We start from the raw sequence: 25,485 nt of genomic DNA, 5'->3' as shown, positions 1-25,485 counted from the left end.
GCCCGTTAACCAGCAAGAACGTGAGTGCCTAGACGCAATCAGGGACACTCGGGGCTCTCAGGACCTTGGCAGTTTTGACGATGCTCCCCAGTGTTTGAACTCAGGGTACAGTGTTGTGGAGATGATGCCACTGGGAGCCACGCTGATTCTTGGCAGACCATCTCAAAGTCAGAGGGACAGCTCTCCAAGACTATATCGTGGCCTTGAAGATGGGGACCTTCATACAGAAAGTCAGTGGCAGTACCCTCAAGTCAGGCTCCCCGGGAAAGCTGCAGGCCAGCATGGGGCTAATGCCACCTAAACAGCCACACGGGTCTGGATCCTGATGTATAGAAGATTCTAGAAAGAGAAAGGTCAGCGCAGAGATGTCATGCCGTCTCAGAGCCCTGCTGAGAGGCCCACCTGGGGTCTGGGCTGCTATGGGGTATGAGAAGGGGGACATCCCGCAAAGTAAAATTCCAGTGTGGCTTTTTAAAGTGTGATAAAACGCAGCAAAACAAACTTTGCCATTGTAACTATTTTAAAGTGTGTGAATCCGTTAACCCTTTACTACCTTCATCACAGTGTGCAACAACCACCACAATGTCTAGTTCCCTAACTTTTTGATACCCCAAAAGTATACCCACTTAGAGAGACAGTCCTCTTTGAATAACACTAGGGAAGCTATAAATAAATTAAATGATTTTGAATAACGTCCTACACGGAAGTGAGAAATACTCAGAATCCATCGAATGAGGGGTGCAGAGGAAGCCACAGCGAGGGAGTCCCGCGCTGAGGAGGCCGGAAGTGCGGAAGGATTTGCACGTGCAGGTCGCTGGCCGCCACACTGCGCAGGAAGTCGTGCGCACCCAGAAAGCCGCGATGCGGAGGGATCCGCACGTGGAGGTCACTGGAAGCGGCACTGCGCACGTGCGGAGAGAGCGCGGAGCGGAGGGATCTGTGCGTGGAGTGTATTAGACGGACTGCAAAGCGCCCTTTCCGGCACTTGCCCTTCGGAGACTAAAGCGATCGCAGCTATGTCCGACCCTGAGGCGAGCACCGCCATGGCCTACGAAACCATGCCTGACGCGTTGACTCTTCAGGTCCTGCGGGACTTGGCCAATCGCCTGCGCATCCACTCCATCAGGGCCACATGCGCCTTGAGCTGCGGGTAAGGTCCCCTGGTCGAAGCCCATGTGGCGCCAACCTCCATTCCCGGCCGCGATGGCGGGGGTGTGACGTAAAGGGAGCCGGGGCCGGATGGGCTTGGTCGTAGAGGCCCGGTTTAGGGCCACTGGGGCTTGGCTGCCACCCACAGACGCCAGGCAGGCGTAGTCGCTGTTGGCGGCCGGCCGCGTGCTCAGGCGCCTGTCGCTTCGGGTTCCTGCTTCGTGATCCCGCTTCGTGATCCGGCTGAAACCGGTGGCCCCCAGAACCGACGCGAGCCGGCTGGGGGGCGGAAGTGGTTCTGGGGTTTGGATCAGGCTGATGTTGGAGCGGGAGGGTTCGGGGCTTTCTTTATAAGAGGTTGCTGCCGATGGTCAGAAACCCAGAACATGGAAGTTTAAGGAAATAAAGCCTAAAGGTGGGCTCTTGGGTCTGCTTGTGATTTGATGAGGATTTTTGTCTTAATATTCGTAAGAGATGTTAGCAGTTTTCTTGTGAGGTATTTGTCGGTTTTAGTCTAAGGGCAATGCTGGCTTCAGAATGAGTTTCGAAGTATTTCCCTTCACTTTTTTTAGAAGAGTTTGAGTTAATTCTTTAAATATTTGGTAGGATTCACCAGTAACACCATCAGATCCCGTTTTTCTTTGTCGGAGGTTTTTGACTGTTGATTCAATCTCTTCATTAGTTACAGGTTTATTCTGATTTTTCTGTTTCTTCCTGATTCAGTCTTACGTTTTCTGTTGCTAGAAATTTCTTATAGATTAGCCCATTTATTGACATACAGTTGTTCACAGTGTTTTTTATAGTCTTTTATTTCTGTAGACTCGGTAGTAGTGTCCTTATTTTCATTTCTGAAATGAAACTAGAAATTCCAGAACTGACTTAATAAATTTAGTAATTTCTCTTTTCTACTTAGTTAATCTAGCTAAAAGTTCGTTAATTTCGTTAATCTTTTCAAAGAACCAACTTTTGTTTTTGATTTTTTCCTGTTTTCCTAGTCTCTGTTTTCTTTATTTACACTCTAATCTTTATTTAATTTTCTTTCTGGTAGCTTTGGGTTTAGTTCTTTTTCTAATTCAGAAGTGGTAAAGTTAGGTTTTTCATTTAAGATCTTATTGTAAGCATTTGCACCTATAAATTTCCCTCCCAGTACTACTTTTGCTGTATTTTATAAATTTTGGTATGTTGTGTTTTCATTTGTCTCTGAGTAGTTTCTAATTTCTCTTGTACTTTCTCCTCTTTGGTCCATTGGTTGTTTAAGACATGCCTATTTTGTTTTGTTTGGTTTTTTTTTACACTTTCATTTTGCTCCCTTCACCTTCAAAATTAATAATGGTTTGCATTTTCTCAAGGGATCAGTAATAGCTTTTGAATCCAAATCATCCTCTTAGGGGATACTTGCAAGACAAGAGGTTTAAGTCTCTATTTTCTATAGTGTGAAACTTGAGAGATTATTAATACATGTGAGCTGGGCCTAAAATCCTACGCTTCCAACAATCGGGGCAGGGCTCTAAGGAATTGGTTTTGTTTCCTCTCCCTTCTTAATTAATGAAGGATTGGCTGGACATGCATGCAGGCTTTCTAAGAACAGCGGTTATTTTGGCATTCAGTAAGAGCCTTCAGTTACTCCACCATGAAAAACTTCTCAGTCTCACCATTTACTTCCTAAAAGAAATTTATTTTAGGTAGTAGAATGGGATCATCATAGTATTTTTTTTCATTTCCCCCAGTTTTATTGAGGTATAACTGACATATAGTACTGTATAAGTTTAAGGTGTATGGCATAATGATTTGACTTACGTATATTGTGAAATGAGCTCCACAATAAGTTTAGTTAACATCCATCATCTAATACAAATACAAGAAAAAGAAAAATTGTTTTTTTTTCCTTTGTGATGAGAACTTAACTATTCTTAACCACTTTCTTTCAAATATACCATACAGCAGTGTTAACTATAGTCATCAAGTTGTACATTACATCCCTGCTACTTATTTATCTTATAACTGGAAGTTTCTACCTTTTGACCACCTACCTCCAGTTCCCCTTCCCCCAACCCCAACCTCTGGTAACCACAAATCTGATGATCCCTTTTTTTATGTTTGGTGGGGTTTTTCTTTCTTTTTTTTTTTTTTTTTTTTTTAAATATAAGTGAGAGCATATAAGTGAGAGCGTACATTTGCCTTTCTATATCTGATTTATTTCACTTAGCATAATGTCCTCAAGGTCCATCCATGTTGTTGCAAATGTCAGAATTTCCTTCTTTTTCATAGCTGAATAATAGTCCATTGTATACATGTACCACATCTTTATCCATTCTGTGGACACGTAGTTTGCTTCCATGTCTTGGCTGTTGTAAATAATGCTATGAACATAGGGGGTGCAGATATCTCTTCGACATAGTGTTTTCATGTCCTTTGGATATATTACCAGAAGTGGAATTGATGGATCATATATTAGTTCTATTTTTAATTTTTTGGAGGTCTTCCATACTGTTTTCCATAGTGGCTGTACCAGTTTACGTTCCCACCAACAATTGAACAAGGGTTCTCTTTTCTCCACATCCTCACCAACACTTATCTCTTATTTTTTTGATGATAGCCATTCTAACAGATGGGAAGTGATATCCCACTGTGGTTTTGATTTGCATTTCCTTGATGATTAGTGATGTTGAGTATCTTTTCATGTACCTGTTGGCCATTTCAATATCCTCTTTAGGAAAATGTCTATTCAGGTCCTTTAACCATTTTTAATTGGAGTTTTCTTTGTTGAGTTGTATGAGTTCTTTATATATCTTGGATATTAACCCTATACAAGATATGTGGTTTGCAAATATTCTTTCCCATATGGTAGGTTGTCTTTTTCATTTTGTTGATGGTTTCCTTTGCTGTGCAGAAGCTTTTTAGTTTGGTATAGTCCCACGTGTTTTTTATTTGTTACTTGAGCTTTAGGTGTCATATCCAAAAAATCATTACCAAGACCTGTGTCAAGGAGCTTTTTTCTGTTTTCTTCTAGGAATTTAATGGTTTCCAGTCTTACACTTAACTCTTAATCCGTTTCGGGTTAATTTCTGCATACAATAGGGGTCTAGTTTCATTTTTTCATGTGTGACTATCCAATTTTCCCAGCACCGTTTATTAAAGAGACTGTTCTTTCTCCATTGAGTATTCTTGGTTCCCTTGTCAAATATCAGTTGACCATATATGCATTGGTTTATTTTTGCTTCATGGCGTTTCTGATTAATGATATCACAGATGAATTCAAACAAGTGGAAGAATGTTCAAGTGCTTATGGTGACCTCGCCCCAAGTACACAGAGGCCGCATTGATAGAAGGGGACTGGTCTTGGAGGTCTTGCTCTCTGCAGGGAGAGATGTTGTGAGGCTTAAAACTTATCCTTAAAAGTTATGGGCCTTGGGCAGCAGTGGCCCTGCATCCCTTGCCCTTGGCTGGATTCTTCCAGGGCTGGGAGTAATGACTGCTGCTTCTGGTCTGAGGGGACCATGTGCTGAGAAGCCTCCTCATGCACCATGTCCCTGGTGAGTCGTTTACTTGTGAGAAGTGACCTGTGCCATGACTGTCTTTCAGCCACCCCACATCATGCAGCAGTGCTGCTGAGATCATGTCCGTGCTGTTCTTCCACATCATGAGATATAAGCAGACGGACCCAGAGAACCCGAACAACGACCGCTTCATCCTCTACAAGGTAAACCGGCACGGGAGCCCAGGGCCTGCTCAGATGCTTGCTTCTGAAACTCGTTTTTAAAGCCCCCATGTGGCAACAAGGCCTGAAATGGGCTCTGTTGATCTTTTTGGTTCTTCTTTCTTTGCCTCACATCTTAGTGCATTTGGGCTGCTGTAACGAAACACCACAGACTGGGTAGTTTATAAACAATAGAAACCTGTTTTTCACAGCTTTGGAAGCTGGAAGTCGAAGATCAAAACACCATCATGATCACATTCTGGTGAGGACCCCCTCCTTGGTGACATACTTCTCGTTGTATCCTCACATGGCGGGAGAAGTGGTGTCTTTAGGGCCTCTTTCACAAGGACACTAGTCTCATTCTTGAAGGTTTCTGCCCTCGTGACCTAATCACCACCCAGAGACCCTCACCTGCTAATACTATCACCTTGGGCATTAGATTTTCAACATATGAATTTGGGGAGGACACAGACGTTCAGATCATCGCGTCTCATAAAGATCTAAAAGGTGTCCTAGCGAGGACCGCTCAGTGGGAATGGTGACTTATGGCAGCGGGCCGCCCTTCCTTTCCTTTGCTGGTGCTCGCCTCACCCCGCTACCTATAAAGCCCCCCGTGGCAGGGTCGTGCTCCTCCCATCCTCTGCCACCTGGATAGAGGTGGACAGCAGCAGATTTGACTTGCTGAGTGCGAGGAAAACTGAGTTGGGTTTGGAAGGACATCCCACCCCTGTCAGTCAGTTTTCTCTCTATTTCTCTGCAGATCTGACTTGACACCAACGCGAGACTGTCTCATTAGACTAGGATATGGCGGCAGGTACCTCATGACGTTGGGGGATGGGACAGAAAAGGAATGTTAAAAGCAAGGTCAATCTAGAAGAGTGAGCAGCTCTTTTAATGCTATTGGAAACTTGACTGTGTCCTGATCAAATCATTTAAAACTCAACTGGTAGAGTGCCATGTAGAAATAGAAACCCCATATCTGGGCAGCAGGAAGTAGTTTAAAGACAGTCAGAATACGGAACTGGTCAAAGTACCTGGGATCATAGTGACGACTTTTGTCTTGGTGTCTGAAACATAATCTCAAATGAGGTTTGGCATAACATAAATAAAATACGTGAGTATGTGTGTAGAAAGAGATGAAGCAAAGGGGTCCATTAGTAATGGTTGGTGAACCTAGGTGAAGAGTATATGGGACTTCATTGCACTGTTCTTACAACTTAGTTATGAGCTCGAACCCTTTATAATAAAAATCTAATAAATACGGACGTACAAACACAGTATGAGTGTTCAGATCTCCAGTTTAGAAAAAGGAAAGGTGCCTGGACTGTCCCATAACTTGCTATCCTAGCAAATCGTTGGAGTCGTCAGCCGTGGAGGGATGAAGAGGCTTGCTGGCACACGGTAGCAGGCTGGCCACTGTTCAGCTGCCAGAACTTGTGTTCATCAGATTTAAGCAGCAGATAAAATGGGTAGAAAAGAGAAGGCACACGGGAGCGTGGCCCATCCTGGCTTTGGCTGGGAATGGAGTGAATGGACTACACTGGAGGCAGAAGAGCCAGGGTCATCACAGTCGGTGCTCCCGGGACACAAGTGTCTTACGCAGACAACTGCTAACGTCTGGCAGTGTCACTTTATCAACTCTATCATTTTCTCCAGCCAAGCCGGCCTACAAAATTACCAAAAGGCCTTTCTGGAAACTTGTTCTTGAAGTGGACTTTGTGCTGGAACAAAGATGAGAACGTGGAAAAGAAGTCTTTTCTGGGTGTCCATGGCAACTTGTACACATCTTTATTCTAGCCCTGGCCCCCCTCAATTGTGAGTGCCTCCCTCCACAGCATAAGAGTTCTTGGAGAAGAGAAGGGACCCCGTGTGGGAGCACTTCTACCATGCCAGCATCGTGCTGGAGCCATAACAGTCTTCTCAGTAAATCTTACGGCCTCTTGCTGCCCGAGGAGGGCTCTCGTCTCCATCACACCCACAAAGTGCAGCCTTGGAGAGGAGGTTTCCCTTGCCCCTGCTTTAAAGCCAGAGAGAAGCAGAGTTGGTCTGAGTGCCCAGACTCAGTCCAAGGGTCTGCAAGGCAACTGGGAGCCAGAGGTCGTGACAGAAGTAAGGTAGGAGGATAGAGCTACTATGTCATCCGGAGAGATTTCAGTGGGATAGTTCTGTGGGCATAGAGATACAAAACGGAGAGGGAGTGTCTGGGGGCACAAAGCCTGTGGAGAAAGCTAGGGAAGCTCAAGAGCCCCGGGAGGAGCAGAGAAATAGGGTAGAGGAGGCTGGGAGAGGAATCTGAGACTAACAAGTACCCATCCGTGGCAGTGAAAGCACACACTGGCCTCTGCTTGAACGGAGCTGCCATTTGAATGGAGGAGTGGGCGGACAAGAAACAAACCTATAAATAGATGGCTAGCATGTCAGACGGGGCTGACCATCCTGCACGCAAGGGAAGTGGAGGGGTGGGGGATACTAGATGAAGGAGATGCTGCCGGAAGCCCTTGATGCGGACATTCAAGCAGAGATTTGGAAGGAGTAAGGGAGTAAGCTGTGTACTCCTTCAGGCACGAGCACTGAGCGTTTGGGGAAGAAGGAGCTGCGCGTGCTAAGCCCCTGAGGCAGGCGTGTTCCCAGTACGTTCAGGGGCAGCAAGGAGGCCAGGGTACCCGGAGTGGTGGGAGGGAGTAGAAGGTGATGGGGGCCAGAGTGGACAGGCCAGTGCAAGAACGTGGGCTCTACTTGGCGCAAGATGGCAACACGTTGGACAGTTCTTGGCAGAGAGTAATGAAGAGGCTTAGGTTTTAACAGGTTCTTCTGGCTACTGTTGAGAATGGCTGTGGAGGAGCAGAGAGGCACGGCAATGACTGCAGGGCAGAGATGTTTGCGGCCAGGCCGAGATGGCGGCAGTGGAATTGATGAATAAGTTCCGTGTGTCTTAAGAACCCGTGTTCCAAAAGATTGGTCACTTGGGATGTGCATGGCTGGATAAAAGGCCTTGTGAAGTGGCCAGGCTCGTGCTTCGGTTTTCTGCTTTGCTCTTGGGCTCTGTTTAGGCGACCATGTGGAGGAAAATCCTCCTTCTGTGTCCACAAAGCTCCAGTTGCCCTTGCCATGCTGCATCGGTTTCCTGCAGCTCCCACATTTGTGATGTTGGTCTGAGATGTGGAGTGACGAGGAAGGCACCCCACAGGGTGGGCGGGGCTGTTCTGAGGAGCTGTGTGTGCTCCCTGCCAAAAGTCAGCCTGCTTCTCAGCTTCCGGATACCCGTGTCCTGCAGGTACCCCTAGGCTCACTTGGCCCTTTCTCTTCCAGAGACTGCCATTTGTTGACACGGCAACCAGCTTACTTGGACAAGGCCTGGGGGCCGCGTGCGGGATGGCGTATACTGGCAAGTACTTTGACAAGGCCAGGTAAGGCGCTTACCCAGAAACCACTTGACTGCTGCCCCCACCATACCCCTCCCCGGGCATTTTTGGCTTTATTTATGGCTTATTAGTTTGGGAAGAAAGTGATTGTTTTGAAAGCTCAAATTACCAAGTGTTCAAGCAGTAAAGAAATCGTGTTTCTGGAAGACTGTTCTAGCATTTCTGGTTGGATTCTAAGTGCTGTCTGCATATAGAAACTGGTTTATTAGGACTCGAGTCTTTCCTTAGAGACATCTTCCTGTTTTCCATCTCGGTGAGCTGGACAGATGGCACATTGGCCTTTGCATTGAAGACCCTAAATATTAATAATCAAGAGTCTCTTTTCTGGAGTGGTTTCACCTTCCTGGAGACGGGCAGATCAGTGCCTTTCTTACCGGGTCATGGACCCAGCCACTGCGGATAGGGGAGCACGGCGGGGACGGGCGGCTAAGGAGGGGCCCAAGGTTGGCGTGGTAGCGTGCACGTTCTACTCCACGCCTTCCTTGGCGTACCTGAGTCCAGAGCTCCTCAGTCCCGGGTTCCAGCCTCGGCGACCCCGCTGGAGGCACCTCCTGCTTCCTGCACTGCTCGGCCGCTGCCTCGCTCCTTCCCATAAGTCTCTCAGCATTGTTCAGCTGTCGTCCTTGCCACCATTAGTCCCTGTCCTGCAGTTAATCACTGTCTCGGAACTTCACTGACAGCCTTTTTGTGGGGTCTGCATTGTGTTTTACTGATACGTTTCATGCTTTTGCTACAGAGGAGTTTACCATTTAGAACAGAACATATGCTCCTGAGGTAGACTGTTTTGGTTGTTACGATTGTAAATTTGTAAGAGCAGGAGTAGAAGGTGGCAGTGGTTAAAATGGAGCTTACCAAGGACGTACATGTTTGGGTATTTAAGGGAGCTGCTTTCTCCCCGTCCCTTCTTGTTCATTGGGCCCAGAGAAGTGGAGGAAGAACCTAGAAATAGACTTTACAACTGGAATGAGAAAACTAGCCACAGGTGAATCCTATCTCATGAGGTCCAAGCTTTTTTACAATATTTTTTAATTTTTCAATTACAATTGACATACTTTTTTTTTTTTTTTTAGTTTCAGGTGTACAACATAGTGATGAGACATTTCTATAACTTACATAGTGATCGCCCTGATGAGTCTCATACCCCTCTCACTCCATACATAGTTATTACAACATTATTAACTATATTCCCTATCCTGTACTTTACATCCCCATGACTATTTTTACAACTAGCAATTTGCGCATCTTCATCCATTCCCCCTTTTCACCTATTCCCCCAACCCCCTCCCATCTGGCAATCATCAGTTCTCTATATCTGTGAGTCTGTTTGTGTTTTATTCTTTAGATTCCCCATATAAGTGAGATCATATGGTATTTGTCTTTCTCTGTTTGACTTATTTTATTTAGCATAATGTTCTCTAGGTCCATCCATGTTGTTGCAGATGGCAAGATTTCACTTTTTTTATGGCCAATAATATTCCATTGTATATGTGTACCACATGTTCTTTATCCAGTCTTCTGTTGATGGGCACGTAGGTTGATTCCATATCTTGTCTATTGTAAATAGCACTGCATGAACATAGGGATGATATGTCTTTTCAAATTAGTGTTCTGGGTTTCTTCAGATAAATAAATACCCAGAAGTGGAATTGTTGGGTCCTTCTTTGTCTCCTGTTATGGCCTTTGTTTTAAAGTCTATTTTGTCTGATGTAAATATTGCTACCCCAGCTTGTTTTTTTCCATTTGCATGAAATATCTCTCTCCATCCCTTCACTTTCAGTCTGTGTGTGTGTCAGTCTGAAGTGGGTCTCTTGTAGGCAGCATATGTAAGCGTCTTCGGTCTTCTTTTCTTATCCTTTCAGCCACCTTTTGTCTTTTTGATTGGAGCATTTCATCCATTTATAGTTAAAGTAATTGTTGATAGATATGTAGCTACCGTGTTTCCCTGAAAATAAGACCTAGCCAGACAATCAGCTCTAATGCATCTTTTGGAACAAAAATTCACATAAGACATATATTATATAAGAGTGGGTCTTATATTAGTTTTTGTTCCAAAAGACGCATTAGAGCTGATCGTCTGGCTAGGTCTTATTTTCAGGGAAACACGGTATTGCCATTTTATTACTCAGAATTTTTATCTTTTTTTTTCGTAAGTCCCTCTAACATTCCTTGGTTTGGTGGTGATGAACTCCTTTCACTTTTTCTTGTCTGGGAGACCAACGCTTTTAAAGCTGTGTTTCCTCAGATGTTGAGTTTGCACAGGGTTGAGGAAAATAGTCTTAAGAGCCTGATGACCTGAAGCAACTGCCTCGGTCTCTTTCTCAGTTTCTCTGCATAAAATGTATTTGCTCGAATCTCCCCAAAGAGCCCCAAGCAGGGTCCTAACCTTCTCTTGGCTTGCTCCAGCTACCGAGTGTTCTGCCTCGTGGGAGATGGCGAGTCTTCGGAAGGCTGCGTTTGGGAGGCGTTGGCCTTCGCTTCCTATTACAATCTGGACAATCTCGTGGCCATCTTTGATGTGAACCGCCTGGGCCACAGTGGCACCTTGCCTCTCGAGCTCTGCATGGACATATATCAGAAGCGCTGTGAAGCCTTTGGGTAACTGTTCTGTTTCATGTCACTACTTTCGGCCCATCTCCCCTTCACCTTGTAACTTGGCCTCCTCCTTGGTTGACAGGTGGAATACTTTCACGGCCGATGGCCGCGACGTGGAGGCTCTGTGCCAGGTGTTCTGGCAAGCAACTCAAGTGAAGAACAAACCCACTGCTATAGTTGCCAAGACCTTCAAGGGCCGGGGCGTTCCAAGTAAACAAGTGTTTCTTTTCTACTTGGGGTTCTTAAAAACACCTATCTGCTCAGGAGACACAGGCTGGGCGGGCAGACAACTGGCTTAGTGCACAGTGACTATGCCTGAAATACTTGCCGGAGGCGCTCGCTCTCCTTGGCTTTGATTGCGTGTCTGGTTAGAGTTGGGGGAAGTGCAAAGCCCCAGCGAGTGGGCAGTAGTTTTCCACCTGCACGAGAGTGGCTAGGAGGCTCGTCCATCAGTTAGAGAAGGAGCAGGGAACGCGCTCCATAGGAGTGCAGCGTGAGAAGCTGCTGTGACACGCATGAGCAGACACGTTAAGGATGCAGACGCCCACGCCTCCACTCAGGGAGAACATGGCAGCAACTAGTCAAGTGGGGCGTCCGGGAAAGGCAGCTGTGGGACTGACGGCCTGGGGAAGAAGGGGGTTTTGAAAGTCTTAACTTCTTACAGATTTCAAAGCTGACACCTGAAGTTGTTCATCTCAAGTATAAAGAATTGCAAAGGGTGTGATTCCGGTTGTGTTTTAACATTGACATCTTAGAATAAAACTGTTCTATGACTCCTCCCCAAAAGGCAGTCTTACTCTGGCGCACCCAGCTCAGGAAAGGAACACTTGACTGATTTTCTCCTGGCAGAAACCTGCGTATCATCCCTGCCTCTCCCTTATATGCCCCCTGCACACACCTCCAGTCCACTGTTAATTCTAACTGATTCTCCCCCTAAAGCATATCTCAAATCTGTTCGTTCCTCTCCATCTCTCCCTTTTGTTGCAGGTGTTGAAGATGCAGAAAATTGGCATGGAAAGCCAATGCCAAAAGAAAGAGCAGACGCAATTATCAAACTTATCGAGAGCCAAATACAGACCAACATGAATCTGGAACCAAAACCCCCTATTGAAGATGCACCTGAAGTCGACATCACGAACATTGAAATGACCTCTCCACCTTCTTACAAAATCGGTGACAAGGTAGGCTGACTGCTTTGTTCTCTGCTTTCTTCTAAATCCACAGGAAAGAAAGGGTTGTTTTTTTTAAATCATTTTTATATCCTGCCTTCTGATATATTATAGCAGACCCAAAATAGGCAGGGTCTTCAGGACCTAAGGAAGCAAGGTGGTGAGCCTGGGAGAAAAAAATATTTTCTGACCCTTCTTTATTTTCCTTATTTATTTGGGGACATTCTGAGTGTTGTTATGTTTTCTTAGCCTGGTAATAGGGGTTAAAGTTGTAATACTCAAGAGATTAGAAAACAAAAAGCAGATGAAATTTAATAAGGAAAACGCTCATATTAATGAAGGGTACTTTGGCAATATGTGTTAACACTTCAACTGTTCACATCCTTCAAACTAGCAGTGCAACTCAGAGGACTTTATCCTACAGAAATACCTGTGCAAATGTGCAGAGATGTCTATCAGAATGAATGTTGATTGCACCATTGGTTTTGATGACAAAATTGGAAACAGCCCAGTAAAAAGCTAAGAGCTTGCCCAAATTATTATTTTTTTTAAAGTTGCAAAGCAACATAGAGTATAATTTTATTTTTGTGTGGAAAATCTTAAAGAGGTGTCATATGTTTTTAAAGGGCATTGAAAAGTATACTTGGAAAAATGACACGTAATTGAAGTGGTTTTTCTCTGGAAGGTGGGATTATGGGAACTTTTCATATTTTAAAAGAAGTCTATATATTTTATGAATAGAAAAAATTAAGCAAGCAGGCCAGTTCATAAAAAAATTAATGAATTACAAAACAAGTCACATTAATACATAAATCTAAGAGTTGGCACTCTGAATTACTAACTAGTAGACAAGCCATTAGCTAGTCTACTTAAAAAGATAAAAACCATAAATGTATAAAATTAGTCATTACAAAAGATAAACCACAGATGTGGAGAACATTCAGAAAATTATGGTAATTGATATGAAAACCTGTAAAAACAATGGACCATTTTGTAAGAATACATAAAATACCCAAATTGACTTGAAAAGATACAAAACACTTAAGTAGATCAACAGCCATAGAAAAAAAACAGAAAACTGCCAAAGAATTACACCTCCAAAGTGCCAGCCAGGCTCACCAAGTTACAAGAGTGACTGACTTTTAACCTCCAAGGGATGGGTAATTCCTAGGTTATCTCAAACCTTCTTGAATATAGAGAAAGACAAGCACGTCGTTCCAATTCATTTATGAAGCCAAGATGTGACAAAGCTAGACCAAAGGAAGAACTCCAGACCAGTCTCACTTATGCCTGTTAATGTAAAAATTTTGAATAAAATAGTCACTAATCAACTCCATTAGTTCATTCAAAGAAGTACATGAATTAGTGTCGTTCCAATTAGTAATGTGGATAACTTATCAATATTTGGGACGGGAAGTTATCATTTTGATACTTGGGAAACAGAAGGAGTTCATAAAATTCATTCCTGTTGTTTTTTTTTTAAAAAAACATCTTAGTAAAACAAACTAGGACTGGTGAAACACTACAATTTGATTCTGAATCTAGATATCTTAAACCTGGAGCCTTCTTCATACCACATGGTAAAAACATTTCATTAACTTGGCAGAGAGTCAGCCACACTCTGGAAGTACTAGTTAAATAACAGAATAAATGCAGTTAAATAACAGAATAAAAGACTCAGTCCTGCCGAGAAGGCAAGCCTATCATCACTGTAGGTGACAGAATTGTGTGTCTGGAAAACTGAAGAGAATCAACCAGAAATGGTTAGAAATAAGATGAGTCCAGGAAGAGAGCGTGTACCAAAACTAATATACACGGAGTAATTCCCTTCTTGTATTAGGTCGGTGCAAAAGTAATAGTGGTTTTTGCCATTTAAAAAAAAAACAAACAAACAAAAAAAACAAAACAAAACAAAAAAAACCTTTTAAACCGCAATTACTTTTGCACCAACCTAATATTAACAAAATGGAGAGGTGATCCTTTTAATGATGACAGTAAAAAACTTAAACTAAACTAAAAATAAACTTAAATACCTTTATTAGAGATCTTTATTAAGATGCTTATAAAACTATAGCCCTAAAAGAAGTCCGCGTGCCTTGTACATAGGATATTCTCACCAACTATTTCTGTGTAGATCATTCCTGAAAGGATGCTGCATAAACCTGTCATTTCCACTTACCGCTGGGGAGGGTAACTGGGTGGCTGGGGGACAGGGGCAGGAGGAAGATGGCCTCTTCACTTGATACCATTTCATAACTTGAATTTTGTACTGTCTATATGAATTGCCTATTTTTAAAAATATTTTTGAGTGGATGAATGACAGATAAATGAAGAGGCAAACCTTGTTGTTTTTTGTAACAGCTTTATTGAGATATAACTCACTATAGAATCCACCCATTTAAAGTGTACAGTTCAGTGGTTTTTAGCATATTTACAGAATTGTGCAGCCATCCCCACACTCAGTCTTATAACATTTCCATCACCCCAAAAGATACCCCTTAACCCATTAGCAGTCACTATCTATTGCCACCCATCCCCTAGTAACCAATCATCTACTTTCTGTCTCTGTGGATTTGCCTATTCCAAACATTTCATATAAATGGGATCATATAATACGTGAACTTTTGTGTCTGGCTTCCTTCACTCAGCACAGTCCACGAGGTTCATCCATGTTGTGGCGTGTACAGTACTTCATTTTATGGATATATCATACATTTTGTTTATCCATTCATTCGTTGATGGACATTTGGGTTGTTTCTACCTTTCGGCTATTGTGAATCATGCTACTTTGAACGGTTGTATACAAGTGTTACATAGATGCATTTGTCTCTTGGGTGTATACCTATGAGTAGAATTACTGGGTCACATGGTAATTCTATGTTTAACATTTTGAAGAAATGTCAAACCTTGTTTTTTAATAGAAAACAATATTGTAAAGATTTCAGTTCTCCCCGAGATTCATAAATTCAGTCCGGTCGCAAACATTCTAGTGGAATTCTCTATTATTGATACTAGGATTCTCAAGTTCTACATTTTAATTTTTTTCAGTGCATATTAATCAGTTTTCGAGCTAAAAAGTCACAGAGACATTTGCATTTTGGGAAATTTAAATTTTTAATAAACTATATGAATGGTATAAAAGAATCAATTTATTTTTGAGAAATTCATACCCAGTGAGCCAAGTATAGATTTAAGTGGGCTAGCAGTCCATTTTGATGACCCTAAAGGAGATAATTGCGGAATCACAAATTTGCCTTCTTTATTAAGACAGATGACAATTAATCCCTCGTGCATTACTGGAGGGATTGCAAATTGGTGTAGCCACTATGGAAAACAATGTGGAGGTTCCTCAAAAAATTAAAAATAAAACTACCTCATGACCCAGCAATTCCACATCTGGGCATTTATCTGAAGAAACAAAAGTACTAATTCGAAAAGATACATGCACCACTGTGTTCCCTAAAGCGCTGTTTACAAGAGCCAAGATATGGAAACAACCTAAGTGCCTATCAATAGATGATTAGATAAAGAAGAGGTGGCACATATACACAACGGAGTATTACTCTGCCATAAAAAAGAATGAAATATTACCATTTGCAACAACACGGATGGATCTAGAGGGTATTACGTTAAGTGAAATAAGTCAGACTGAGAAGACAAATACCATATGATCTCTCTTATATGTGGAATCTAAAGAACAAAATAAATGAACAAGCAAAACAGAAATAAACTCATAGATACAGAGAATAAACTGATGGTTGCCAGATGGGAGGGGGGTTGGGGAATGGGTGTAAAAGATGAAGGGATTAAGAAGTATAAATTGGCAGTTACAAAATAGTCGTGGGGGTGTAAAGTACAGCATAGAGAATACAGTCAATAATATGGTAATGACTATGTATGGTGCCAGGTGGGTACTAGACTAATTGGGGGGATCACTGCATAAATTATATAAATGTCTAATCGCTGTGCTGTACACCTGGAACTAATATAATACCGAATGTCAACTGTAATTGAAAAATAATAATAAAGATAGATGGCAACTTGTAATTCTACAAAATATCACCTTCCTTTTCAATCTATTCTAAAAAAAACTCTACTGTTTGACTTTTCCAGGTAGCTACTCGGAAAGCGTGTGGTTTGGCTCTGGCTAAGCTGGGCCACGTGAATGATAGAGTCATCGTGCTAGACAGTGACACCAAGAACTCCACCTTCTCCGAGATATTCAAGAAGGAGCACCCCGAGCGCTTCATCGAGTGCTTTATCGCTGAGCAAAACATGGTACGTGCTGTGTGCATCCCTCTTTGATCTTCTCACTCATTAGCAGTGGCCCACCAGACACAGGAGGCCCAGCCGACCTCACAGTTTTTCTTTCCGATCATAAAACTAAAGGAACTAGAGGGGGAAAACGTCTCCAGGGAAATGGGTACAGAGTAGCCAGGCAGAGTCTGAGGGGGGCTTCCAGGCCTGCTGGAAGGAGTGTTTCCTTGGGTATGCGCCTGGGGCCGGGGTGAGGCGCTGGTGGGATGCCGAGCAGTGGTTATCCCGGGAACGAGGCGCTCTACACTGGCTAAGGGGAAAGGGGGGAGTTAGCGGGGATGGGGTCCACGGTGTTCTGATTCACTTTCTTGGTGTTACAGGTGAGCGTGGCACTGGGGTGCACCACCTATGATCGGACCATTGCTTTTGCTAGCACCTTCGCTGCCTTTCTGACTCGAGCGTTTGATCAGATCCGGATAGGGGCCATCTCTCGGTCCAACATCAACCTTATTGGCTCCCACTGCGGGATATCCATCGGTATGGGTTCTCAATGCCATCATCTTGGTAGTCTTTCTACTTTAGAGAAAGATTAGGGTGTGAGCAGTTGTCATTGTGCTTAGGGTTTTATAACGTTTGATTATCTGTAACTTTAAAGCCATATTGTGTTTTAAAAGTTCCAGATACTCTGGGTAACATTTGAGCAGATCTTCTGATATTACTGTGAAATGCCAACTCTTGTCGTCGTCATTGAGAAGTAATGATCTGTCCTGAGTGCCCCTTACATGTCTAAGGACACACTGGGTATGAGTAGGCCCCCCCACTCCCCGCCCCCCCGGCGTTACAGAACCCTACCCTGCTCTCCGTGCAGTTGCCTTAGTCTTAAGGGGAGACCAGCAGCATGGGCACAGGGAAGTGAGGAGCACGGCCCCCTGCCCGGGCTCAGCCTGAGCGGAGCAGCCTGGGTGTGTGTCATGGGAAACCTTGGGAGTCCTGATGCGAGGCTGGGGGAGGTGCTGCTCTCTGGGTGTTAACCTGGCAGGACCAGCCAGGTGGGGACAGTGGGAAACACAGAAGCCAGGAAGTGGCTTGAAACATGGTGTGCATTAGCAGGGGATAGAAAACCAGGGGATAGGAGACAGTCAGAAGGAAGAGGTCACACTGCTGACAGACACGGGAGTCGGAAACTGCCTGGGAAACGTCAGGGAGTCCTGTTCCTGAATGACAGAAGTGAGGACTCAGGAAAGACGAGGCGCTTGATGTGCCCGTGGAGCGGCAGGAGTCCTAGGTAGACGTGACAGCTTACGTTTGCTGCTAGGACGCTGGACAGGAGGGAGGAGGACTGGAAGGGCACATTTGGGAGTCATCCCTGGGACTCCCTGGGAGAACTAGACTGGCCAAGAAGGCTCTGGATGGGCCAGGCGGTGGGGGAGACAGCAGTCTGAGGAGACGGAAGGGCCACAGCATTTCAGGGCTAGCCTGGGCAGAGGGCCTAGGCAGGAATCTGGGGCTCTTTGCTTGGGGATGGGTACATTGAAATTTCAAAGTAAGTCAGCTAAGTGGAGAGGTAGCTGTGGGTACAACCCAGAAGAGCTGAGAGTTCTGCGATTAGACAGTTGTCCCGGGCAAGGCAGTGTGCCCTGTGACAGCTTCCTTCCCAGCTGGAAGAGTTAGGCCGCCATGGTCTACATTGGGCATTGCTGACCCAAAACTCTGTTCCCAAATACACACTAAGGCTCCCTTAGTTACAACAGCACCCCAAGGTTACCCCCAAGGGATGTGAATGCTCAGCGACTTTGAAGGCCTTGAGAAGTGAATACGACCACTGCAATCTAAATCCCCCAGTTTCTTGGTGGAGAAGCTGGAAGAGCAGAACACAGAGCCTGAGGGACCCCTCCTGAGGAAGAGGGGACAGGGGCAAAGACTTGGTGGGGCCGACCCGGCCACTGAGGCCCCAGGAGAAGAGCATCGAGTCACCTCGGACAGCAGTGACCAGGTGCCAGAGGTTGGTGGCAGGGCCAGCAAGAGACCAATGCTTTGTTGATCTGCAAGGTCAATGAGGAGCTGAACGTGGAGTGTCACGGTGATGTCTCGAGGGAGACAGATGTATGACAGGTCCTTATAATTATAAGGCATTGTATTGACATAAGAATTGACCGTTTTGTAGGACTCCACTTGCTACAGAAGTTTTGGGGGCCTCCTGTGGCACTACGAGCTGTTGCTTATCCAGCAGAGGGCAACGTCCTAGCTTGGTCTTGCTCATGTTTTTGTTGGGCCGTGTCTTTGTTTCCTCAGGTGAAAACAGCCCCTCCCAGATGGCCCTGGAGGATCTGGCCATGTTCCGTACCATTCCCAACTGCACCATTTTCTATCCAAGTGATGCCGTCTCGACAGAGCACGCAGTGTTCCTGGCGGCCAACACCAAGGTATTTCTAAGGGGTGCTGGTTCAGACAGAAAATGCTTCTGAGCTCTGCTGCTAGTTTGGTACTGACAGTTGGATTTTTCCCATTTTTTTCCTCAGCATAAAGGTAATAGATATGCATTATAGAAAATTAGGTTGTAGGCTTTCTTTTAAAAATAGAACTATCACCCAAAAGAGGTGATTAAGCATATAGAACAGGAGCACATTCAGAGACAAACAGTGCAGAGGGACGCTGAACTGTTCAGCCCTCCTGCCTCTCCCCCTCTTTTAAAGGTTTCCCTGAAAATAAGACCAGGTCTTCTATTAATTTTTGCTCCAAAAGACGCATTAGGGCTTATGTTCAAGGGGTGTCATCCTGAGAAATCATGCTAGGGCTTATTTTCCTGGTTAGGTCTTATTTCGGAGAAACACAGTATTAGTTGGAAATTGAGTTTGACTTTTTAAACTGTACCTCTGGTTTTCGTTTATACCCTAGGGAGTGTGCTACATTCGGACCAGCCGACCTGAAACTGCTGTTCTTTACACCCAACACGAAAGTTTTGCAATTGGACAGGCCAAGGTAAGGCCTGAAGTTCTCCGTTGTCTTCTAGTGTCATTTCACATGCAGAGAGAGAACTGTTCCAAGCTAGCACTGGGTATCCCCACATTCAGTGCTCCATCCTTTCTTTTAGTTTTTTTTAAAAAAACTGAAGTATGACCGTTGCCTGCTTTTCCTCAGGAAGGAACATTCTATCCATATCAGCCTGAACTGAACTTTTCTCCTTTTCCAAATGGAGTCTTTGTTGAACTCTTAAAGATAAAGCACTAACAACTTGAAGGCACTTGTGGTGCTCGCTGTAAATTAACACAGCCTGAAGCTAAACAAAACAACAGAACCCATTTCAAAGGAATAACACATGGGGAGGCTCCAGTTTGCATTCCACGGCCAGGAATAAAGGGGAGCTGGAACCATCTTGCTGCTGCTGGCCATTGTGTGGCCCTGAGATGGCTTCTGCCCATTGGATTTGGCCTCTCCTGCAGGCCTGCTGATAACGGCTGGCTGGCATCACTGGGCACTTCTATCGCCTGTGTTCTCACAAAACCTTAGAAGCGCGGATTGTTAGCAGCCCTGTTGTGTAGATGAGGGTCAGAGGGAAGCAGCTTGTTCAGGCTTCATCGTGAGCAGCGAGACCAGGATTGAAGCCCAGGCAGCGACCAGGTGGCCCCCCCGTGTGCCTGCGCACAGGGGCTGCGCTGGTGGAGAAGCGGCAGTCTGTGCAGAAAATAATGGCTCTGCCCACCGCCTGGAGAGCAGGGCTCACAGGCCTTTGGGCGTGTTTGCTTCCTGCATTTTTCTAGGCGTGTGTATGTTCTACACAGTTGAGATCATACTGCATAGGAGAGCTTTATGTTCTGTAAGCAAAGACAGGGACCCCTGGCCTTTCCCTGGCCCTACTTTTATCTTGTAAGCCTTTTAGAATGTCATTAATACTCTCAAATATGTGAAAGGCCAGTAGCCACTCTTGAAGAAGCAACCAGTGACACCTGTCTTGATTGCTAAGGACTAGGCTGCTCCAGACTTTGGAGTTGCTATTGCCCAGAATGGCTGTGTCCGAATGTGGAATGACTTCAGTGCTGTAATAAAGCAGGTACATCCACAACAGTCCACGGCCTGCCACTAAGGCAGCTGGCCAACACCGAATGGAAAAGCTGCAATATTCACCTTCAGGGTTAACTACAGGTTCTATTGTTCTCTGTACTCCCACATTTACACTCAAGGCCATATGTTTTTCTCTGGGGGAGTTTGGGGGGGGGTCTTGATGATAGTCATATCTTCTGCAGAGCTTTCTCATGTCTCCTGTCGTCCCCCACCCCCAGCCCCAGTATTTGCCGTGCCCTGATAAAATGAAGTAAATTTCCTGATGGTAAAGGATGTGAATTAAAGTATGTGATAATATGCATGGAATGGATAACTCAAAGGCTGAGTTTTGCAAAGGGGACATAGGGCTCTGTGCGTGTGTGTGTGTGTGTGTGTGTGTGTGTGTGTGTATGAAAAAGCTAGGACTCGCAGAGAATGAGGTGGCTTAGAAGCCCTGAATATCTGTACTGTCAGCAATGGTTCTTAAGCTATAGGGAAACCTATACAGAAGGCTGAAATGACTAATTCCAGACGCCTCTGGTTGGGGAGCTTTGAGGCAACTAAACTGTGAGAAAGGCCAGGGGTCCCTGTCTTTGCTTACAGAACAGCAAGTGGTTGAGAGCGTGGGCTTTGACGTCAAATGGGCCTGGCTGCTAGTCTCAGCCCTGGCGAGTTCCTCCTGCTCTGAGATGCACTTTCCTCAGCCGCAGAATGGGCCCACTTAGGATGGCACAGGCCTTAGAGGACACTTGGGGCATGCACGGTGCTTGGCACAGAGCATGTCGCAAACGCCCCAAAGCGATCCCTGTTCATACGTTCCTCAGTGGAGTCCAATCTGTGTGTACGTCCCAGCAGATGTCCAAGCAGTCCAGAGATGGTGCCTTTGCAGCCCCCTCGATGTGTATGAGTCTGTGCCCTGGAGCACGTGGGCCAGACAGTTCACTTCTCTTCTGGTCCTCTGCCTTTAAGACCCCAGTTTGAAATCCACCTTCTTTGTTAAAGGGTCATTGTGTGTATTATGTTTTGTATAAAAACTTAGTAATTTGGCACCGAAAATCATGAGGAAAGGTAGATGAATTTATAAAACAAACGTGAAGCGAGGCTTATCAAAAAGAGTGTGTCCTTGCGCGTCAGTGTGCTGCATCAGCCTTTTGTGTAGTGAATGATGGAGGACTGGAATGGGTAGCATCAGGGCAGAGCAGGGCCTCCACTGTGAGGGCCTTCTGTGCGTGGTAACCACGCACTCTCGTTGGGTGTGCAACTTCAGGTCATCCGCCACAGTGTTAATGACAAAGTCACGGTTATTGGAGCTGGAATTACTCTGCATGAAGTCTTAGCAGCTGCCGAGGAGCTTTCCAACCAAGGTGAGTTGGTTGGTGCTAAATGTTGAAGTTCCAGCTGGGGAGAGGTGGGACTTGGGCTGCCTCGTGTTCCCCAACTGGTCTTTTGACCCTAAGTCTGCTTCATATGCCAAGCTGGTTGTTGCTGTTCTCCAGGTGTTTCTATCCGCGTCATCGACCTGTTCACCGTGAAACCCCTGGATTCTGCCACCATCATCGCCAACGCCAAATACACTGGTGGCTACATCATCACCGTGGAGGATCACCACCCAGAAGGTGGGTCTTTTCTAAGTCTGCTTTGGTGGGACATGTTTTCATTTCCCTTGAGTGGAGGCACCCGTGCTCCTGGCCTTCACCTCCGGTCAACTCGTCGCCCCACAGCCTTTGTCACCGCTCTTTGTAAGTGTATCACATTAGGGGCCTCTTGCCCACCTACACTGGCTCCTTGAGGGTGGGGAGCCCAGAGTCATTTGTGTGTCCCTGGCACAGTGCACAGTGCCTGGTCCCTGGGTGGCTCAGTGGCAGCACAAAGGAGTGTCTAACTTGTCACTCTGGGCAGGGAGGGGTCAGGAAAAGCTTCACAGTTGTTGTTAAGTTTTGAATGACTAACAATTTGCTCCTCCAGAAATGGGAATAGTGCCTTGCAAGCAGAGAACACAGCAAATGTAGAAAACGTGTGTTAAGGAGAGGGGGCTGGACAGTGTTTGGCCTGAGGTTAGGTGGGGCAGATGAGGGGATGAGGAGCTTCATGTGTTTCCTGTAAGGGGGTCCAGGAGCACAGCCATGGTCCACAGAGTCTCTGGAAGCGCTCCCAGTGCCCTCAGGGCTGAGGTTGGTTACAGGGACAGGATACACGCCAGGCCCCGTGAGGACAGACGACACAGGTGAGGGGGGAGGAGAACCCCAGCCCTTAGGCTCCCTTCCGCCCGCCCTCCCTCCGCTGAGGCCCGCGGAGCACTCTCCCCTCTTCAGCAGGGAAAAATGCATCACTGCACACCCAAGGAACCCAGTCAGCACCCAGCGCACCCCGGCTTTTATTGGGGGCTGGTCACGTGGGCCCCCTGCGCCAGGCACACACCAAATACCCAACTCCCAGAGGAAAGCAGGTGCTCCAGAAACCACCCTGTTGTGCAAACAGTCCAGGTGCAGGGACCGCCCTTATCCTTAGGGAAAGTGTCCTGTCGGCCTACGGGACTTGCACCAGCCCACTACCCAGGCGCCACTCGAGGGCCACCTCTGCAAGTGGCCCTTCCGGAGCTGGCCGCCTCAGGCCTGCCAGTCGCTCTTTTCTGTACATTTCCTTTGTTGGTTTTAATCACTTTGGGCTTCCTGAGAGCTTTGAGAATCTGTGCTCCGCAGACCCCTGCATCCATTGAGCCCGGGCTGAGAGAGCCCCTGCTGTAGGTGGCGCTGGGAGCAATTGGGAAAACCGCCATTTCCAGTGAGAATGCTTCTGGCCAGTTAGGAAATGACTGCTTTTATGAATCGATAACTACCGTGTTTCCCCGAAAATCAGACCTGGTGTCTTATATTAATTTTTGCTCCGAAATACACATTAGGCCTTATGTTCAGGGGATGTCATCCTGAAAAATCATGCTAGGGCTTATTTTCCGGTTAGTTCTTATTTTCGGGGAAAGAACGGTAGTAAAAAATCTTTTTCCCTGGGAAGCAGCAAATTCAAAGGCCTCCATATCATGGGGCTTTAAGGCTGACCAGCTGCTTCCGGAACAGAGCCTAATGTTCCTTGCTTCTCCAGGTGGCATCGGGGAGGCCGTGTGCGCAGCTGTTTCCATGGAGCCTGGCATCCGGGTCTGTCAGCTGGCAGTGCTAGGAATGCCTCGGGGTGGGCAGTTAAATGAGCTGCTGGATATGTTTGGAATTAGTGCCAGACACATTATAATGGCTGTGAAATGTATTTTAATGAAGTAAAATGGCGGTTGGCTTTGGTCTTAAAAGACCAGCCTCTTTACCGTACCTTTATACTTGTTGCCAAACCATCATTTAAATCTATACTGTTTGTGCTTCTTAAAAGCAAACCAAGTTAACTACCTTCCTGTTAAGCCATAACTACATGTACAAGTAACTCTTATCTTTTAGTCATTAAAGTAGGTTATAAGATTTTAAGCAACAGAACAACTAACAAAACAACCACCTGAGAACAAGTTTTCTGATGAGACTACAGATATCTGGGCTGGGAATTCAACATAGGGTAACAGTTTCTTAAATGTGTATGTCCTCGGAAGTACAGGCAATGTGAACTGGAGGTTGCAGCCGCCTGGTGGCACAGCACTGTGGCACCGTGCTGCATGCACACTGCGGTCCCGGGTGGGGAATTTGTGTGTCACCATCCTACCTGCAGCTTCCCGGGTACTGTGTGACTGCAGTTGCCCTGGGATTTCCTGTGGTGGTCACCTTCCACTACCCTCCTACAGTGCAGAGGCTGTACAGCAGTGAAAGCTCTTTAGGATGTCCTGTCCTGGTGACGATTGTTCTGTGAAGAGAGGATACAACTAGTTCTAGCCTCCACACCACACTTTTGTGAGATCTCAGAAATGTCTCCTTTGCCCAGTGACCAGACCGAACTGTTAGCTCGACTGTAGTTATGTACTGAAGATATTAGTTAATGTTCATGTTAATAAAGCAGTTTTAAAAACCAGCTGCCTGATTCCATGTGTGCCTTATGTGTGTGATTCTGTTTCTCCTTGATAAAATCATAAGTAAGGAAGGAAGAAGCTTCTATCTAAACCAAAAGGAGAAAGAGCCATGTCGCCCAACAGCAAACCCAGGAAAGGACACTGGGCAGGAGATGCACCACTAGAGGACAGTGTGTGGCCTGAAAAGCCGTCCCTGAGCTGATTCGTATCAGCTGTGAACACATAAACCATGTGGCTGGAATATAAGAAAAAAGGACCAGCCAGATAAAAATGGGTCCAAACTTCAAAACTACATTTAAAATTTACTGGATATGTTTGGTATGTCATGGTCCTTATTTTGTATTGCCTTCATTAACTGGTACCCCAGGGGTCTTTGTTCTAGAATGTGTGGTAGAGACCAAAGAACTAGCATGGCACTCCGCTCAGTCTGCTTTGGGGCCTACTCATTCTGCTCCTGCCTCTTAAACCACTGAGCTGATTTCCTGGCAGGTAAAAGTAGCATATTTGTTGTGATTATAAGATTTCAAAAAAGTTTTTTTTTGTAAAATAGTTGGTATAATTGACATAAAATATAAAAAATACAAAATTATTAAAATATTAGCTGTTAGTAAAAATCAGTTAATAAAGAGTCATTGTAGGAAATTTAGAAAATACACATAAGCAAAAATGTTTACCTCAACTAACCATCTCATATTCCATACAATTCACCCATTGAAAATACACAATTCAATGTGTTTTTAGTATACTCGAGTTCTACAACCATCTCCATGGTCAATTTTACAACATTTGCATCACCCCAAAAGCCCCCTGCACCCCTTAGTCACTCCCCATTCATCTTCCCAGCCTCTGGCAATCATTGGTATTTTCTGTCTCTATGGCTTTGCCTATTCTGGACATTTCATATGAATGGAATCATAGTATGTGGCCTTTTTGTGCCTAGCTTGTCACTTAGCATAATGCATTTGAGGTTCATCCACGTTGTAGCATGTGCCAGAACTTCATTCCTTTTTAAGGCCACATAATACATTCATTGTATAGACCACATTTTATCCATCAGTTGGTAGACATTTCAATTTTCACTATTTTTCAGTTGTTTTCACTGTCATTAATGCTAAGAACGTTTGTATTCAAGTTTGTGGATGTATGTTTTCACTTCTGAAGTGTGTG

General features: G+C 45.2%; 1 protein-coding gene across 1 annotated transcript; it reads left to right on the top strand.

The window, feature by feature from the left end:
• The first annotated feature begins 1,043 nt into the window (after window positions 1-1,043).
• On the top strand, window positions 1,044-24,313 carry TKTL1 (transketolase like 1). The gene is given in 15 exon segments (XM_033111497.1): window positions 1,044-1,150; window positions 4,732-4,849; window positions 5,467-5,486; window positions 5,488-5,575; window positions 8,156-8,253; window positions 10,672-10,863; window positions 10,943-11,070; window positions 11,848-12,041; window positions 16,143-16,307; window positions 16,667-16,823; window positions 18,579-18,709; window positions 19,182-19,265; window positions 21,592-21,688; window positions 21,821-21,940; window positions 23,421-24,313. Coding segments are annotated over 15 exon segments (1,872 nt in total). The 3' UTR covers window positions 23,594-24,313.
• Window positions 24,314-25,485: the final 1,172 nt, after the last annotated feature.

The sequence above is a fragment of the Rhinolophus ferrumequinum genome, chromosome X (assembly GCF_004115265.2).
Source record: "Rhinolophus ferrumequinum isolate MPI-CBG mRhiFer1 chromosome X, mRhiFer1_v1.p, whole genome shotgun sequence".
In the NCBI taxonomy this organism is placed as follows: Eukaryota; Metazoa; Chordata; class Mammalia; order Chiroptera; family Rhinolophidae; genus Rhinolophus; species Rhinolophus ferrumequinum.
The sequence above is the reverse complement of the archived record's forward strand: the minus strand, read 5'-3'. Positions and strand labels throughout refer to the sequence as shown.